At 52.8% G+C, this 18,065-nt stretch overlaps 9 protein-coding genes across 9 annotated transcripts; 2 read left to right on the top strand and 7 right to left on the bottom strand.

Annotated features, from left to right (window-relative positions):
- Window positions 1-365: 365 nt before the first annotated feature.
- Window positions 366-1,694, bottom strand: BBBOND_0203180 (hypothetical protein; the record flags this gene model as incomplete). Its single annotated transcript, XM_012911893.1, has 1 exon — window positions 366-1,694. The coding sequence occupies one exon, from the start codon at window positions 1,692-1,694 to the stop codon at window positions 366-368; it is 1,329 nt and encodes a 442-aa protein (XP_012767347.1).
- Window positions 1,695-1,904: 210 nt separating this feature from the next.
- Window positions 1,905-2,460, bottom strand: BBBOND_0203170 (hypothetical protein; the record flags this gene model as incomplete). The annotated part of the gene is made up of 3 exons (XM_012911892.1): window positions 1,905-2,050; window positions 2,189-2,270; window positions 2,386-2,460. The coding sequence occupies 3 exons, from the start codon at window positions 2,458-2,460 to the stop codon at window positions 1,905-1,907; spliced, it is 303 nt and encodes a 100-aa protein (XP_012767346.1).
- A 2,223-nt stretch (window positions 2,461-4,683) lies between these two features.
- BBBOND_0203160 (hypothetical protein) lies at window positions 4,684-4,932 on the top strand (the record flags this gene model as incomplete). The annotated part of the gene is made up of 1 exon (XM_012911891.1): window positions 4,684-4,932. The coding sequence occupies one exon, from the start codon at window positions 4,684-4,686 to the stop codon at window positions 4,930-4,932; it is 249 nt and encodes an 82-aa protein (XP_012767345.1).
- Window positions 4,933-6,281: 1,349 nt separating this feature from the next.
- BBBOND_0203150 (hypothetical protein) lies at window positions 6,282-7,490 on the top strand (the record flags this gene model as incomplete). Its single annotated transcript, XM_012911890.1, has 1 exon — window positions 6,282-7,490. One exon carries the CDS (start codon window positions 6,282-6,284, stop codon window positions 7,488-7,490), a length of 1,209 nt encoding a protein of 402 aa, XP_012767344.1.
- Window positions 7,491-8,596: 1,106 nt separating this feature from the next.
- BBBOND_0203140 (hypothetical protein, conserved) lies at window positions 8,597-9,505 on the bottom strand (the record flags this gene model as incomplete). The annotated part of the gene is made up of 1 exon (XM_012911889.1): window positions 8,597-9,505. The coding sequence occupies one exon, from the start codon at window positions 9,503-9,505 to the stop codon at window positions 8,597-8,599; it is 909 nt and encodes a 302-aa protein (XP_012767343.1).
- A 44-nt stretch (window positions 9,506-9,549) lies between these two features.
- On the bottom strand, window positions 9,550-13,195 carry BBBOND_0203130 (elongation factor Tu GTP binding domain containing protein, putative; the record flags this gene model as incomplete). Its single annotated transcript, XM_012911888.1, has 5 exons — window positions 9,550-9,681; window positions 9,717-10,007; window positions 10,044-10,118; window positions 10,157-11,622; window positions 11,662-13,195. 5 exons carry the CDS (start codon window positions 13,193-13,195, stop codon window positions 9,550-9,552), a joined length of 3,498 nt encoding a protein of 1,165 aa, XP_012767342.1.
- A 205-nt stretch (window positions 13,196-13,400) lies between these two features.
- On the bottom strand, window positions 13,401-14,985 carry BBBOND_0203120 (hypothetical protein, conserved; the record flags this gene model as incomplete). The annotated part of the gene is made up of 9 exons (XM_012911887.1): window positions 13,401-13,657; window positions 13,695-13,783; window positions 13,819-13,917; window positions 13,953-14,044; window positions 14,086-14,151; window positions 14,263-14,488; window positions 14,527-14,633; window positions 14,677-14,749; window positions 14,795-14,985. The coding sequence occupies 9 exons, from the start codon at window positions 14,983-14,985 to the stop codon at window positions 13,401-13,403; spliced, it is 1,200 nt and encodes a 399-aa protein (XP_012767341.1).
- Window positions 14,986-15,246: 261 nt separating this feature from the next.
- Window positions 15,247-15,781, bottom strand: BBBOND_0203110 (60S ribosomal protein L12 protein, putative; the record flags this gene model as incomplete). The annotated part of the gene is made up of 2 exons (XM_012911886.1): window positions 15,247-15,707; window positions 15,745-15,781. The coding sequence occupies 2 exons, from the start codon at window positions 15,779-15,781 to the stop codon at window positions 15,247-15,249; spliced, it is 498 nt and encodes a 165-aa protein (XP_012767340.1).
- Window positions 15,782-16,638: 857 nt separating this feature from the next.
- Window positions 16,639-17,852, bottom strand: BBBOND_0203100 (hypothetical protein, conserved; the record flags this gene model as incomplete). Its single annotated transcript, XM_012911885.1, has 6 exons — window positions 16,639-17,013; window positions 17,054-17,152; window positions 17,192-17,281; window positions 17,317-17,466; window positions 17,504-17,634; window positions 17,675-17,852. The coding sequence occupies 6 exons, from the start codon at window positions 17,850-17,852 to the stop codon at window positions 16,639-16,641; spliced, it is 1,023 nt and encodes a 340-aa protein (XP_012767339.1).
- Between the last annotated feature and the right edge of the window lie 213 nt (window positions 17,853-18,065).

Raw genomic sequence — 18,065 nt, 5'->3', positions numbered from 1 at the left:
CCCTGCCATGAGTAGCCACGTAGCACGCTACACAAGTCGATGCGGATTTCGACCGTGACTCTCAATCTAGTATCTTCCACTGCCGCTTTACTTCTGCCCAACATGATATCACGTGGCTTGGCGTACTTCACCGAGACACAAACAGCGTGATTACTTCAGCCATTCCAATCTTTCACTCCAATTGTTTCTAATATATACATTCAGTCAAACCAAATGTCTGACAACCATACCATATTTTAAGATGGTGGACTTCTTCAAGAACCAATACCTACCGTAATACATGGAGCCAGTCAACATATTAGTCGTACACGGTCGCAGCCCAAGCACAATACGTTAAAACCGGATACTGTCGTTCCGCTGTAACCTTAAACCACAGCTGCTAATATAACAAGTGCAACAATGGTTTGAGTAACACCGATGCGCATCATTACATCCGACGACAAGTGCATACGACCTGATTGCCGGACCGCTTCTCTTGAGAGGTATCTCCCCATGCCCCCAATTTTTGATTGAATCTCCTCATTGCCTCCAGCCGTTACCTGCTGCCCTGTTGCCACTGGTGGGAGAGCAGTCTCATCAAAAGCAGTAGCTGGTTCTGGTGGAATTGTAGTCTCATCAAAAGCAGTAGATGGTTCTGGCAGGATGGTAGTCTCATCCGCGGTAGCTGGTTCTGGCGGAATGGTTGTCTCGTAGAAAGCAGTTGCATCTGATGGGATGGCAGTCTCATACGCAGTAGCTGGTTCTGGCGGAATGGTTGTCTCGTCAAAAGCAGTAGATGGTTCTGGCAGGATGGTTGGCTCGCCAAAAGCAGTAGCTGGTGAAAGTGATGATACGGTATCTTTTACTTCGGGCTTTCCTGGCGATGTTGTTGGCTCCTCCGGTTCTCTATGTTGTGACTTTGGAGTCAGTTCAATCGCATTGGATGCCTGCGACGGTGTAAGCTCCTCAGCCTCGGTTGTTGCAGCGTTGGGTCTGGTGTCCGTGACTTCGGTTACACTTGGCGATAGTGCATTCACATCCGGTGCCGTTCCGGAGGAAGTTGTTTGGAGCCATTCATACGCGCAGTCGGTACTCACGCCGGTGTTATGTGACTTCGGAGGGTCCGAACCAATCCCAACTTTTGATGCGACGAAGCATGCATCACTTGACACCGCTGGCGTTTTCACTGTGTAGCGATACGGATAAATTTTTCGACCCGTGTGTCTTCGAATGAACTCTTCCACTTCTCGTATCTTTATCACATAATCTGATAAAACGTCGAATTCTAGAACGTTGCGTGCGAACTGTTCTTTGCTTTCAAAATCCTGCGCCACATCATTTAAAGCTTTGCTGGCTGCAGCCTCGAATATCGGAGACCGCCGCAACTCTCGAATTTCCGCGATGTTGGTCCGGTATAAATCCAACAGACGTGCTAAATATACGTACTCTTTAGTGGCCGCCGTTACACCTCTAGCTACTTCTAAGAATTTACAGCACTCCCTTAACTCTGCCTCCTTAAAATCATACGGAGCCTTAGATATAGATATATTAACTGAGATGCCACCCAATTCCCAAGTCATGTCAGTAGCAATTTGATGTAACTTTGAGAGGCCCACGATCTGCCTCGCGCAATCCTCATTGCCCTCGTAGAACGCAATACCTTTAGACAGTGTATCTGCATTTCCTGATTGCTCATCTGTTGTAGAATCTGCCATGGCCAACCCATTATAGCCAAACGCGTAGAAGCCGAATAATGCTACGACCCATCGCCGTCCACAGTTACGGATAGGCGCCATTTTTTATGGCAACAGAAGAGCAAGCGCATCGAAAGCAGGCGATCAACCTTACTATCACAATGTTGCGTTATGCAGGACGATGCGGCACGCTATCTGCTGCAACGGCAATCAAGGATTTCAAGCTACAAACTAGGCTGGCTTCTTGAAATTATTGGGCTCCGCGAACTGATTTGCAAACAAAACACATAAGCATCCATAGGAGATGTGTGACATCAAAGGTGCTTCAAAGGTCCTTATAAGATGCGATTTGGGGGATTCTGTTGCCGTCACACCCCCTGTAAGTCTTTGCAACCTAACAATTTTCTTTGCCACCTGATTTTCGTGCCACCTCGCGAACAAAACCTTTTAACACACAATGTTTCATAACATGATAGGGCATGTAAAGTTGGTATTGGCTCAGTTTCCAGTTTTACCAAGATAGAGCCTCGCCGCTGGTTCAGGTTGCGGGGCTCGCGTCTTGAAGGTGCCGATCGTCTTTAAGAGCATCCATACCGTCTGAGAGCGAGGTGCAATCACACAGTCACATTCCTCTTTGCATTTAATGTCGTCCGACAGATAATGTGCCATCTAGACATTGGTCTGTTGGATGGTAGCTACTCATCTCCCTAACCAGGTCCTCGACCTTGTTCCTACACGTAGTTACCTCCACGACGTTGTATTGGTAGAATATAATCGTATTCACCATCATGGTGGTGGTATTTCTACGAGTATATAACGTCCATTATGACGGTCGTGCTCCGGCGAGTTGGAATCTTCTCTGATTTTGAGGGGAAATTTGAGAAACGTGCAGCTTCTATTTAGACACAGCAAATATGTCTACATAATGTCACTTAGGGTAATTTGGCGGCTGAAAGCTGGAAATTGAAGCCGCAGCATCCCGAGGCGGGACACGGCCACAGAGGGCCGCTGTATAGACAGCCGCTATATCGATGGAGTGCTTACACGATGTGCAGCCCCGCATTCCGGTCTTCAGACCCGACACATCCCGAGTAGTGACGTGTAAATTCCGACGAAATGCACATAAACGCAATGCTGGTCGCCATGAGGCGCCGAGAAGATCAGCGGAACGAACGGAAACCTTAATCCGCTAATCTGGCACAAAGCCGTAAAGCGGCTCCAGAGATATTTATCTAAATCGCAATGGACCAGTAATGGCGAAGAAGGTCACTCCAGCCCGCAGGAAGGCCAGATATACCGCCAGCCGGGAAACACTACGGATGTGCAGAGCGCTCAGAAAAGGGTGCGAAACGGCTATTACCAGGGCAAAATGGTAAAACTACAAGCCCCAAAACGGTTGGAAACGTGTACTGTCGCAAACAGACACGCAGTGCCGAGTTCTACGGAAGGCGCGCGCTGGTGTGTGACGGCATTGTCTACCCTGCCTCCACCAGCTGGATGCACCAACGAAAACGGTGGCACAAGCCCATCTCCTTCCGTTTGCTCCATAACGTCTGGTGACTTTATGGATGGGAACGGAAAAGGAACCTGAGCAAGTAGGGACTGTTAAACAATCAACAACGCAGCATCCGGAGTCACCGGTGATGTGGCACCCGCTGATCCCGCCACGGTAGTAATGACACCATAATTACAACGCCTCGTTCTGTATTGACTGGGAACACACCGTCAACGCCGGCGAATTACGGTCGGTCCCCAGATACGGCGCCTGCCCTATGTCGTGCGTCACCTCGACGGACCGTGGTGCCGTTTGGCCCCGTACGTATGCGAGACGGTATCTAAATACAATCGCATGCGAACTCGCGCACTAGCAACGAAACTCTCGACATAGTGAGAGATCGGCACTAGAGGGGAGCCGCTGGCTGCATCAAATCTATCAGCAAAAACCAGTATTGGCTGCCAAACACAACGCTCTAAGCGTGATTCACCGCTGCAGCAATGTTTGCGTGAATGACACCAATAGCCTCAGGCAACATGACGTGCTGCCCGCGGCATACACCAGTAACTTGAGGCTATAGCCTGGTAAAACCAAAAACATACCCAAACCAAGCGTAGCCACAATGGACACTATAATATGCAAACACAAAAATAAGGGTGCAGTGGCTTAGCTGCTACGGTTAGCGGTGTCATCCAATAGTATCAACGGAGGTAAACTGAGTTGGATGTCACCCGAATCGGCAGCGTGGGAGAGGTGTTGGATCATCCGACGGGTGAGTGGGTGGTTGGATGGGTTGAATCGGTGTCTATATGTGACACCCTGTGAATATTAGACTTTGTCTAGGTGAACGACGCAGTTAAGGGCATTCGTGCTTAGCATGGTGGTGATCCTTAGAGTCGTGAGCCCGGATAAAGCACCAGCAGCCACTTCGTGGGGCCCTGCAAACCTAGTTACCTAGTTGTTTGTAACCCCCACAAGGTTGCAGCACGAGTGAGCACAGTGGCAGTCTGGGTGGAGTGTAGGCATGCTTCTTGGTTCAAATACAGTTGGGTCTATTTTGATTCAGATCATGCTGGAACACTCACTAGTCGGAACATATGTTAGCCGTGTAAACCACGTGTGTTTGACAGCAGCTAGTGTCGGAAACACGCTTCGATAGCGCACGTGGACGACAGTCCGTGCTTGCGTTTCCATTTGAAAAACAATCATTCAGCTATACTTGCATTGCTAAGCAGTTCGCGACATGGCTTCTCAAATGGATCAGTCTACGATGGCATCGGCGGCATGAGATCTGGGAAGGTGCGATTCGACGATTGGCAACAAGGACACTGAATAGCGCATGAGAAAGGATGTGGAGCAGGTGCGGAGGCGAGGGTTGCCCATGTCGGAAAATGTGCTTAATATTAGCCTTTTTCAGTGATTCTCATACGTGTGACTTCTATAAGTCTACTAGGGAAATCAACATTTGGTCAGGGCGGCCGAGGTAGTAAGGTTGTTGGTATCGTCGTTGGTACTATGGATGAGATCATTTGTCATGCCATAGCTGCTATCGTCGGTGCTAATCTGGGCACTTCACTCCGCCGCACAAACCGGTGTATGCGCCGTAACGAAGCACAAATAATTCAGATTCGCCACCTTGGAAATCCGTCTCCACCTCAAGACTCCGTTCCAAGGATGAATGACTGCTCGACGGAACTCCAGTACACCGGTAGTCTCTACATCAAGGTGGTAAAATACGTACCGTATTTGACCGACCCTGGTTAAGGGAACAATGTGGTACTATTTTGATGAACGGTAAAGTAACACCTGTGTGCCACCAACCCATGCTATGCACTTCCTTCAAGCAACGGCTGACTTCACCCATCTAACTGGCAACATGAAGGTAGTGTAATAAAAGAGTTTTTGCTCATATGCCTCGTAGGTCAATGCAGGTGATCACCCAAAACCTGCGGCATAGAAGCGCCTTGCTTGGTTAGACAGCGAGTAATCCCCCGGGTAAGTGGGTCACAGTGTAGTGGCGGAAATGTTGATAAGAAGAGTCTATAGGGCCCCTTTAGTGGCTGAAGGCTCTTCTTTACAATCCGCATTCGGTGAGACGCTGGCATCTTAATCCCGCACCGGTTGGCCCATTAACATCGCAGAAGGATGCAGTGGGAAGGTGGCGGCCCGATTTCAGTGGGATTACATTCGCCTTGAAACTCATAATCTTATGTTGGCACGGACAAACATAGGTGGGAATGTGGGCAACTGTGGTTCAGGAATCTAGAGATTTGGGGCAACCACAATATCTCGGATTTGCCCAAGCTCTCTTACATGCAACATCGGAGTATCAAGGTGTTAGTATAAACACCTGATGGTAAAGCGCGTCGTTATTGCTGATACCAAAATAGAAGTCAACCCGGGTCACCGTCGTGGTAGTCAATCACAACATCAGCCTCTCACATTCAGTGGCCACGAACACAGAGTTGTGCCACGTTCTTCGGCAGGATGTGGTAACAGCTGGAAGAACAGCTGTGTTACGGGGATGGTGCATTAACATGTTTAAAGTGCAGCTGTTATGAGCCATAAGTCGTCGGAATTAAAGTTGCGGCAGTCACATGAAGCATGAAACTGTGACTATGAGAGTAAACGGCGCAAGTAGTGTTTGAATTACTGATCACCGGACCCGTCTGTTGATAACAACCCGGTCACGCAACACTCCATCGGCGCTATACCTTAGCACACAAGCCATTTTGACTTTAAAAACCTCAAGGCGCCATTGTAAATACTGTTAGCATACGCAGATTGTGCGTGTGTAACGGCTTTTTATAAGTCGCAGGCGATAATGACATGCATTTCGGATATTGCATGCCAGGTTAGTGCTATGGAGTTGCTAAGGTGGGGTACGGTATGGTGGTCGTCATCGCTTCTCCGCATTAATCCTACCCGCTATAAATACAGCTTCGTAGATATCATCAATACGCGAGGTCATAAGTGTCCATATGGTTGTTTCGCTTATCGACCGTGTATACATAGCCGACGTACGCTGCTGATTATATATGCGGGCAGTTATCTAATAGGCACCAAATCATACGGGCATATCAACTGAATAGTTCAACATATCTTTGGAAAAAATGGTGTACGAATCATTGATCGATGTTCCTCACAACGTCAAGGAGGGCATCGACTGGTTGGTGGCCCTGAAGGGAGACGATGGTGACGAACACTTGGCGGCATTGGGTGAGGCAATTCACAAGTATCTCTCATACAACTTCAAAAACAACCCTGAGCTAGCCAAGAAGTTGCCATCTCTCGAGCATGTAAAGCTTATTTCCATGGGGTTCATGTGGAATAAAGAGCTTAGGGGCCTGTGGCCAGCTAAAGATGTGCTGGGGAACTTCGTTAAGGCTATGGATAAAAAACCCTCTTATTTCGTCAATGCCATGGGTTCGAATCCGGCAAAAATCACGAAGAACTTGACTAAATTCTTTGGTGGTTGTGAGAAGTTCTTGGATGAGATAAAACACCCTGCCACGTATGAATCTGCTTACAGTTCAAAAGCGACTTGGGATGCGTCGTGTTCAGAAATCCCAGAAGCCTGCGCAGCGGTCTTCGTGGGAATCGCTCCAATGTTATATCTGGGCCTGGAGTCCATGAGGGATGCAAGTGCATCTCAATCCTCATGTTGGTGGCCGTTCGGGAAGAAGAAGGCAAAGGTTAACTTTGGTGAAGTAGTGAGAGCCGTGGGGTATGATGATCTAGATTGTCTCGGTGGAGCCGGTAGTGCAAGTGCTCTCAAGGCTGTTAAGAATCTGAATCCGAATGTAGTGGATATCGTCCACGACCTCTGTGGATTTGATGCTGTCTATGAATCGGAAAATCCAGAATCTGTACCAGCAGAAAAATCAGCTGAACCTGTAGCAGACGGATCGTCCGTTGAAGGCGAGGGTGAACAGTCTGTTATCCCTGAAGCTGAACCAACCTTTGAAGGTGAGGGTGAACAGTCCGTGATCCCTGAGGCCGAACCATCCGTTGACGGCGAGGGTGAACAGTCCGTGATCCCCGAAGCCGAGCCAACCTTTGAAGGTGAGGGTGAGCAGTCCGTGATCCCCGAAGCCGAGCCATCTGTGGAACCCGCCGGTGAAGAGCCTGTCATCCCGGAGGCTGAGCCATCCGTCGAGCCTGTGAAGCCTGAAGTCGATGACATTGAGAAACCTGTGAAGGTTGCGAAGGCTGCAAAAGTGGCGAGGTCTGTAAAGGCCGCCAAGAAAGCTGCCAAGAAGGTTTCCAGAAAAGCTCGCCAAAAGAAAGAGAAGAAGCAGCAGGAATCCGCTGAACACTGAGTGGCAATCTTACGACTTCTCAGCACGCATTTATCATCTTGAAATCTGTTGATGGCCACAAAAATGTATGCGCTTTTAATGCACAATAAAGCTCATGAATTATGGAACAAAGTCCTTATATTATACATCGTTGCTTTCATAGCACACTTTACTGCTTGGTTGTCATTGTGTCGAATGCATACATCTAACTATACGAGATATTTTATGCTCGGCTTCACCTTAAATATCACGCTACCTACTGCCTTATGGCTCGGGTGAGTGACGGCTCAGTGCAGCTTGGTACTAGATTTGTAACTTGATAGCCACAGAAATGCAGCCTGCATCTGTGCAAAGCGTATTAATTTCACCACGTAGCACTTATAGGATCAATCTTTATCGTAGTTGCCTCTTGACTTACATTAACGCATTCTGCCTAGACGGTAGAACATGAAGCTGCTGTTTATGAGGTGGTTAATACGGCTGTAGATTTCATGAATCGTACAACTGCCATGCTTCATGGTTAGCCAGTCGAAGTTGGTCCCAGCGTCAAAGGCGTCACGCCTCAGTATACGGAACCCTAACCCCTTAGCCACGCTCGACAAAACCACGTCACATTGGAGGGGCATTTCGCGCACCGTCCCACACTTCATGCGCTACAAACTGTCTTTTTACAGATGTCGCGGCAATACTCACTAGAGGACGCTGCCCTCGCTACCAGCACGTTGGTTACTTCCACGACACGGATGGGCACCTTCAGGTGGCGCAATAATTGTTAAATACATGTCGGTGTGTTAACTGCAATTGGGTTACAGTACAGTAGTTATCGGCTGTGGTAGCGCAGCAGAACCAGTCATTCAGCCAAACAGCAAAAACGTAAACTACTTCACTTAATGCAATATCTCAATGCACTCTCAACGTGGTCGATGCGTTTTTAAAAAAAGGCACGACTAAAACGGATCCACATGTTAGACAATGAAATAGGAGCAGCAGCTATCCAAATTAGAAGTAGGGGTTTTTGTTTGCAGAAGTATAATATAAAACAAAAAAGGCAAATGATACCGCTCCATTGTTTATGCGTTGCTCCACTGTGCCTAAGCAGCGTCCACATCATTGTGGCCATTAAATGGTTATCTGAAAGCGCGATCGAACACCCACGATGTATACGTTTTACCGACGTCACGGTCAGACTCGGAATCTGATTCCCTTCTAACACGGGATTTGCCACCCGTGATTTGCGATAAGAAGTCACGCTGAAACGCCTTACCCGCCGATCTAAATGCTCGGTCGTCCTCATTGTCCGAACTGGAGTCGGAATCCGATGTGGAACAATTGATTTGCTGCCTCAGGAAAGCTCCGTGCCCAGAAACGCTATTCAGGAGTATTTCGAGGGACGATGCGATGCGGCACTCCACTTTATCACCAGAAATATCGTATGTCAGCCCTTGGAATATGCTAAGTGCGGGCTTCTGCATGATACATTTCCCGCCGAAATAAAGCAGAATCGATGACGGTGCTTTCACTGCCTTACCCTCCGCACGCAGGACTCGATCAGCATTTCCGATTGCGAATTTCACAGTTGGATGTCGGCGAGCAAGTTCATTCCACGCATCCCGCAGGTACACTGATTCCTTCCGGTCGTCTGTAAGCAGCACTGGGATGTATTGCCCAGCGGTAGACAGCAGATCGGGCTGCGATGGTGCAGCGTTTGGACCACAGCCCTCTTGGGGACCATCTCCATCATCGCTGTCTTCTTTGGACGCGCAATCTGTTGCCTTGGATGCATTGGTAACCTCGCGGATGAAGTTGTCCGCGGTGATCGTGACGGGGACCCCAAACGTAACCTGCTTCCTCGATTGCACCTTCTTCTTCCACGCTTCGAGGCGCGCCTCCCGCATGAGCTCGTGCTCGGCGACTTCCACAAGCCGGGCGTCGCGGACCTCATTTGTTTCGGGGATTTCAATCTTCGGCAGGTTGCCGTGCTTGCGCTGCAAGTCGTCCCACTCAGTGGTTATATTAGTAGGGTGCGTCGTAGACATTTTGCAACTAATTAATTGGAGCTGGTGAGATGTGTGCTGGTGCGCTACGGCTCATAAGCCTCCACGACGTCGTTGACCTGCACGTCGTTCCACCCCTCGAACGTCATGCCGCACGACTGCGCCTCAACCGCCTCATCGGTACTGTCCGTTGTGTGTCTCAGCGACGCTATTTTACCCTGCGCGTAATCAGCGGTACATGGTGCCGACTCACCGCGTATACCGGCCTGTTGTTGCGTAGAACGCGGATGGCGCTGTTCTTGGGGATTCTGCCTTTGAGGACGACACAACCAGCAGCCTTGGCATTCTGAAGCGCTGTATATGGTTCTGTACTCGGTAGCCGTACCTTCGCTGCGTCGAACACCTTCAGTACCCGCGCACTGCCGTACGGCGTAGTCAGCAGCCGGTCGCCGAGGCGCTGCGCCAGAAGCTCGCGAGCCTTCTCCATCAGGTCGTAGATAACCTCACTGCTGACGACCGTGACGTTGTGTTTCTTGGCGTCACTCTGCAAGTGATTGACTGGGATCGAGCAACGTCGAACCTTCGCATCCACCCTCAGTGGGCTGTCTAGCGCGAGGATCACCGCATTAGCGCCATAGGCCGATGTTATGTCCGACTGAGACTCTATGTGGGCGTGTGAACTGCGCTGCTCACCTGGTATATCGGGCCTGCCGTCGCCTCCACTATCTCGTACACCGCAGTGCTCATCATGCCCTGGACATTCAAGGCGGATAACGCGTGCTTCAGTGCGTCCACCAGGCCCTGTGTCGCGCCTTTTACCAGCGCTGGCACGCGTTTGACTGTGGTGTCCTCGGTTGCACGTCCAGCCAGCGCATCGATCCCCTCGTATATTATGCGCTGCAGTTCGGTCGCCGCCACCTGTTCCCGTTCAGTGTCGATCTTGTCGTCAGTTAACACGCGCGCGCTTTCCTCGTCGGTGTAGACAACAAACGAGTCGCCTGGGGTCGGCAGGATTCCGTCCTCGAAACCCTCCACCAAAATCGCCTGAGATGGCACGGCGCTGGTGACGCGCTTGCCCGCGTGCGTCTTCAGACCTTTAATTTTTGCGATGGTTTTGCCTGACACGAAGTAGCTGTCCTTGGCGATCTTCCCCTGCTTGACGATGGCCAGACAGAACGGCGGGGTGCGGTTGCCCTTGCCAGAGTCGAGAATGTAGCCCCTCCCGATGGTGCCGGGCGACTCCGTTACCACGTGGTCGTCACTGGCAGCAGCCTGGAGCATGATGGCGTCGACGATCGATTGCTTCGCGCTGTCAGTGTCTTCCTTTGCAGACACCTGCAGAAACTGAATGTCGCCACCCAGACCCTCGATCACCACGCCCTCTTCACTCAGCTGCAGCGCCAGCTCCTCAGCACGGTTGCGCGCATTCGGCAGGTCGCATTTCGTGGCGGCCACGATGAACGGGATGCCGAGCTGCTTGCACAGGTTGATGGACTCGCGCGTCTGTTTCATCAGCCCCTCCGTCGAGTCCACCACTACGAGCGCGATGTCGGCGATGGTCGCGCCGCACCTGCGCATGGCGTCGAACACCTCGTGGCCGGGCGTGTCGATGAGCGTCATCGCACGTTCGCCCGTGAGGCTGTGCGTGCGGACCATCTGCGTGATCTGCCCGGGCTCCTTCTCGACGTTACAGGTGCCAGTCAGCATGTCGAACAGCGCTGTCTTGCCGTGGTTTATGTGGCCCATCAGCACAACGACCGGCGGTCTCTCCAGACTAACGACGATGCTCTTCTCCTTGAGTTGGTCGATCTCGTACGCCCTCGCATACGTGTCGATGTCGTTGAACTCTGTACGGCCAGACACGAAGTTGTAGATCGTCTTGGCCAGGTTCACGGGTATGGGCGTGTTCGGGTCCACGGGCGATTTAGTCTGCAGCAGGAGGTACCTGAGCACGTCTTTGAGCTTGCCGCCGATGCTTTTGGTGAATTCGCTGATGCTGAGCGGCTTCTCCGCGGTGGGAAGAAACGAGTAGATGTCCTTCTGGTTGCTGCCATGCGGCTCTGGCTTGTAATCGGACGGCGGCATCTCTGGGTTGCCGAAACTCATGTTACGATATGCGGGGCTGCGAGCAATAACATTCAAGAAGTTGCGGTTGTACTCTGATCAGGGTTTAGTCGGTGTGGCTGGCACAAACTTACCGCAAGGCGCGAGCATCTCCTTTATTTCAGGAAACTTCCGGGCCCACTCCAGCCTCTTGGGCGACGCCCACGGCACGCACGCACGGTAGGTGATATGATCTGGATGATGCGGCGTATGCGTGATCTGCAACTGGATCCGTTCGCCTTTTCCCAGGAAATCCGCAAAACCGTAACGCTTGTTGTCGATCAAGGGCGCACCCAACTCGCAGAGGTACATCAGCGCGACATGGTTGCTGTCTTCGAGCTTCATGATGGCCTGGTTGCCGTTGATCATCAGCGGGATGCTCCACGCGAGGTCGCCGGCGCTGTACGACGCCGGTGGGTCACCATTCGGGAAATGCATCACCACAAGGGGCCTGCCCTTGTCGTCAAACTCCTGCGGCCATTTCAGCTTCACCTGCACGATCTTGTCGGCCTTGAAATGCGTTTTCACCGTCGGGGTCGACAGCTCAGGGGGGATGCCGTCGGCAACCAGGCAGCACTCGGCCATCTTGTCAAGCGACAGGGCAACAGCACGCACCGGTGTCATCCAATGACGAATCATGACGTTGAACACCTCCCCGTGCTTCAGTTTCGACACGCCCGGCCATTCCTCGTGTGGTGTGAAGTCGTTCATCCACGTCAGCTGATTGTACACACGAAACGAGCAGAAGTACTCCCTGTTTGTGAGCCCAGACTCTCCGTATTGCTCCTTTTCGTCGTCGGCTGAGAACTCTCTCACATTCTCACTACCATACACGCCGCCTCTGGCGCGCGTATCCCTAGTTGCTTCGAAGGGCGCATGCCGCCCATCCGCCGCTGGCGAGAACCTCGCCATGCCCGGGTGATATGGCCTCTTGTTGGGGAATCCTGACGACGAGTGCCACTTTTGCATTCCGTAGCGGGTAGCAGGGCCGCGGTGGCGATCATAGCCCGGGTATGAGTGGTACGCACCATATCCAACTGCGCGATCATACGACACCTGGGTTTGATACGAATTACCGGGGAATGGAGGATGCCCATACGCGTGGTTGCGCATGTTCGCATAGGAATACCCGCCTTGCGTCCCATCGTTGAACGACCGGTATGCGTATCGGTTGGCATGCGGCCTTACCCCGCTGTCGTATTCGTTAACGTAATAACCCGAGTAGCTGTATTGCCCGATGGGCGCTTGATACGCTTGGCTCGACGGAAATTTTGGGCCTGCGCTAAAGGAGACATTGCCGAATGCCGCTCCATCGGGGGTGCTGCGAAGCCCGTGAATCCTGACCTCCTTATCGGCGGATGCGCCGTATTCCCAGGTGGTGCCGCGCCATCCCTGATCTACGAAGTTGCGATACGCTGGTGGCGGTATGTAGGCATCCTTGGTGCAGAGTTGCCGTTGGAATCCACACCTACCCAGGCTGGACGGCGTCCAAAAGGAGTCGTGTCCACACGCCTGGTGCCGAATGCCGCTTACAGCCGGAGTTACGGTTGCAAACAGAACGGATATGAGCAGAAGGTCGCGCCCGAATCCGCCAAAGTCGAGGTAACGCGCATGAGCCGAGATGAACATCGCCGATGCGTCATCGGCGCCAGTTTCTACAGTGGCATCAGTGTCTAACCATGCTATACTATATTTTGCGATACAGTTGACCGATGGAAGTCGCTCCGTGGCCCGTCACTGCCGTAGTGGAGCCTCCGTTCGTACGCGTGTAATACACATCACAATCCACACGGAGAGACATTCACCCCCCTCGCAGTGCTTTTTGGAGGGGGTTTTACGTTGCGGAGATACGGTGGCTTATGTCTAGACGCTCCAGCATTTCCCGTAGCTGCAGAATCTTAATGCCACAAACAGGTTCACACACCTTTACTGCGACCACCGCGGGGGGGCACGTGTCAATTTTATATTCCATTGGCACGCTGCGAAACTCCACCTCGTCAGTGCCTGAACCTTGTATCCGCTTTCGGAGGATACCTCGCACGCGCTCAGCATCGCCAGGGCCAACGTTGTTGACCACGGTATACAGGAGCCCTGCAGAAAGCTTCTGCCGCGCAGCTCGTAGACCCACCGCTTACGAGTTCGAAGGGCAACGTCGCCATGTCTTCCACTGCGTGCAACGTGGCTAAAGCGTTCTCGTACGTGTGAATGTCGCTGCGCCTGCGCCACTGGTGCATGCCGATGCTCTGCCCTACCTCTCCGCTTCGTGCAAAAGGCTTTGGATGAAAAGCAACGACGATGGCAGGTGCAGCGGTTCCATGTGGGCCTTGATTTTGCAAGTGCTTTGAACGAGCCTGTGACCATCTGCCTCAGTGCAATTGTGCCTTACCTGTGGATGTGATCTACGCTGAACATGACAGCTTTTGGCGATAATGCCCGATGCAGCGCAGCCACACGGCCAGATAACTCGTCACTAATGCCCTGCATGCCTATACAGGCATATATTTTGTCAATCATCTTACGTAGTAGTCCCCCATACGCACGAGCCACTCGGCAAAGACGGTGAGGTCCTCTGGTGTCGCGTCATCCTGCATTGGGGTGAGCGGTGGCATAACCAGCAGGCAAAGGTTTTGGATTAAGCGTACTTTACACTCAGCAACACAGTCAGACAACTTTTTGCCTGGGTGCGAATTGCTTACCTGCTGCAGGAAGCGCAGCGTGATCTCCGTGGCAAGTGATGGGCACAAGATCATTTCCGGAGTGTTCGCATGGTCCGAATTGTGAAAGCCGCCTGATTTCAGCGCTTCTACGTACTTCACATGTGACTGGAAGAAAACGCAGCAGTCGGCGGGGATCATATGCGGTGTCTGAGTCGCAAGCAGACCCATGCAGAGAGTGTAGAGCCGGACGTTGAAGTATCCAACACTGGCAGCATGGTTCATTCCACTACAGATGCACCTTACACTGCGAATGCCTTGTATAGCAGCAGCAAGTCGTTGGCAGTACAGCAGTCGAGGAATCCGTCGTACAACTTCCCCGTGGCGCATTCCTCTAGTAGGAATCTCGCCACCTGGTGCGATAATGAAGAGTCTCACCGACATGTGCTCACACACCTCGTCAGCAAACGTACCAGACCGCACATTAGCCCGCTTTAACGCGAAAAGAGACCGTACTATGCCGCTTAACCTGAGCTTGTTGCACATCCGTGCTCACGCTCTACGGCCAACACACCTCAAATCGGGGAGCAGAGCCAGCGCACGAGACTCGCAGCGGAGGATGAATTCCTCCACGTAGGAGTCGCGGTGGCGCAAATTCGCGGCATCTTCCAGCGCATCCACAACCGCGGAAGCGCTAAGCGTCTGGACAAGTGGCAGATGCTGGCGGACGAGCCGGGGCGCCTGCTTGACAAATACGCGACTCATATGGCCGCATTTAGTTGTTAGCGAACCGCGTTGGCGGCCACATTGCTGCTGTGTTAGCTGCGGCGCCGGTTTCGTACCGTGCAGACGCTCGCGCGCCCTGGCGCGAACAACGCCTCCCAATGCGAATGGCGCTGGATTACGGAAGCGGACGCGACATTATGGACAACCAGTGAACGCAGCGATGAGAAGAAGTTGCAGAGTACCACGATAACCACTGTGGCGGCCGACAATGAGTAAACCATCATGCGACATTAAGACGTGTTACTGCGCGGGGATTTCAATCTCGCCGTTGTCGATCTTCTCCTGGAGCACGCGCGGCTTCTCGTTGTCGATAGTGCAGCCGATGGCGAAGCACGTGCCGAGGATCTCCTTCACCGTGCCGGAGAGGGTCTTGGCCATGGAGCATTCGCGCATAGTGCGGGCGACAGTCATCAGCTGGTCCCACGTCAGGTTACCGCTGTGCTTGATGTTTTTCACCTTCTTACGATCACGAAGCGGCTCTTTCAGCTCCTTGATCAGCAGCGCCGTCGCAGATGGCTTCACCTCGATCTTGGCCTGCCTGTTCTGGATGGTCAGCTTCACCGTGACCTTGATGCCCTTCCAGTGGGCGGTCTCCTTAGCGATGTCGTCGCCCACCTTCTTGGGGGACATACCAAGAGGACCCAGCTTCGGGGCCAGCACGGAAGACGGCGCAACCTCGCCACCCAATTGGCGGAGGTACACTGCGTGGGCGTCAATTCGTTAGGCTCCATAACCTACCGTAGACTATCTGATTCGGATCGGGCTTCTTCGCCATTTTAAACGATCTTGCAGCGCAATGTGGGAACTGTAAACATATGAAACGGTCACGCAACGGCGTAGCGGTGGTGCGAGGGGCGACAACGCTAACTCCAGCACGGCTCCCTCAAACGGTGGAACGACACTGCCTGGCCTGTGGCGAATCCTCCACACTACACGCAGCAGATGACACCTTTTGGCACTTTTGCAAATAACAGGCGCGCCGTCCCCCGCTTTGGGCCCGTGTTCAGCGCGAATTGCCGAGGGTGTCGCGCTGTCGCCGAATCGCCTGACAGCCTACTGAAACTTACAAATCAAACAGAAGCCGCAGAGTCCGCGAGCGTATAGAATATGTTTCTAGCCGCGGAAATAAACGGGTGTTGACGATGGATGACCGCCGTCGTCGGTGTCAGTGTGGCCGCCCATTCCTCCCCATCACCCAGCCTGGGCAATGTGCCTCGGGGTCGTGCGAGGCAGAAGCTGACGTTCGCCCGCGAGCTCGGTCTTAATTTATCAGTTACTTGTAATCGGTAAATATTGTGTGCGGAGGCGCGGGTTGGCCGTGGACTTCCAAGGGTCACACAGATTATCTGAAGCGTAACAGCTTGGAAGTCGTCTACCCTCATTCCCGCGCTTAGCCGTTTGGAGGCTTTGTAAGCAGCGTTGTGTGTTGGTTGGTATACGCATTTTGTGACACCGTAGGCCCTTGTGCCATGCGCTTCCATGGCCTTGCGAGGCCTTCCTGGCTGCCGGCGGCACTCCGCGCGGCGTTACGGGAAGCCGAGCCACGGCAGAACGGCGATGTAACCATATTATGGAGGTATTTTACAGTTTTATGTCTGCTGCATTTGTCAGTAAAATGGCTCGTGTTTCCCACTAGTAAGACAGGTTCGTGTTCCACATGGAAGGACCCGTGGCGGAGTTCGCCTGGTACTGGTAGTTTGGCTGCTGCGCTTGGTTGAAACCGATGCCGGAGAACAGCTGCCCGGGGTTGAGGCTGGCCTGGGGCGGCCCCGCGGGAGGCGCCGATGGCACACCCTGCTGGAACATGTTGAACGACGTGGGGTCGTTAAAGGGGTCAACGCCTTCCTGCTGCTTCCTCAGGTGCGCTTGCAACGACCTCTTCATCCGATAGGTGTGCAAACCCGCGCAGATTGCGCCGGACAGTGACAGCAGCAATGCGTTGCATACCAGTGTCGCGGCGACCATGTACGTGTAGCGCACATTCAGCCCGTCATGCGGGTACGGTACCTGTACGCCATGTGCTGTCGTCCGCAGCGCAGTGAAATACCTGTTGCGAGAAGAGAACGGTAGTCCAGAAAACGCGCATGCGTCCCGACCAGTAGTGCGTGGTGCCGGCCATCAGGGCGGCGGCAGATACCCAAAATCCCTGTAACCAGTTTTCGGCGCCGCCATCGCCGCAACTTACCGCAGATATCATGACGCTTTCCTCGAAAAACACGTACCACGCGATGCCCATGACGCCCATAACGCAGCCCAGCACCAGGGCCAACAAAAGCTGCATTCATATAGTCCACTGCCCACCGCACCAACCTTTTTGTTGACGGCGATCATGCTTTCATACGCATTGATGCGAATCATGATAGCAGACTTGCACGCTTCGGGGCAGAAGCTAGCCTCGATGCTGCGGTACGTCCCTTTGCCGTCCTGGTCATGAAACTGGAAAGCGGTGAAGGCCTTGGCCTGAAACCAGTTGTTTGTGCGACAAATTGCGACGTACCCTCACGCTCTCCAGCCGTTGCTCCCACGGCTGAATTAGCGAACCTTCGTCGTAACTCACGTTGAGGAGGCCGAAGTGCGTAGTGCCCACAATGTGCTGTCGGCGGGTCCCCATCAACATGTAGCTGTACGCTGCACGTGCTCCTTTACTCAGAACGTACTTCCAACCCACCAATTGTTTCAGCGGTGCGCCAGTATGGCGTCAAAATGGCGTTGCCCTCTACCAACAATGCGCCGATGCACGAAATGTTAAGCAGCATCCACACGAAGGTGGGCACTCGCGACGAAGGCATCGGCGGGCGAGCAGATGGCTTCGTCGCCACGCCATTATCGCCGTCAACCTTCCTCATCGTTTTTCCCAAACCGCTCAGCTCCGTCCGACCTTCTCCGGTCGTGTCGTTCGCGTTAGAATCCCAGCGGGGAAAACAAGCAGTTGGAGGGGTCGGCGATACCGTTCATTATTATTTTTTGCCCACCAACCTTTCTGACGACTTCCCTTGCCATGCTTCCCGGCAAAGTCCGCATCGCAACGGTGTGCACTTCGCAGCAGCCGGTGCGAGGCG

This window comes from Babesia bigemina, assembly GCF_000981445.1.
Source record: "Babesia bigemina genome assembly Bbig001, chromosome : II".
NCBI classification, from domain to species: domain Eukaryota; phylum Apicomplexa; class Aconoidasida; order Piroplasmida; family Babesiidae; genus Babesia; species Babesia bigemina.
The sequence above is the reverse complement of the archived record's forward strand: the minus strand, read 5'-3'. Positions and strand labels throughout refer to the sequence as shown.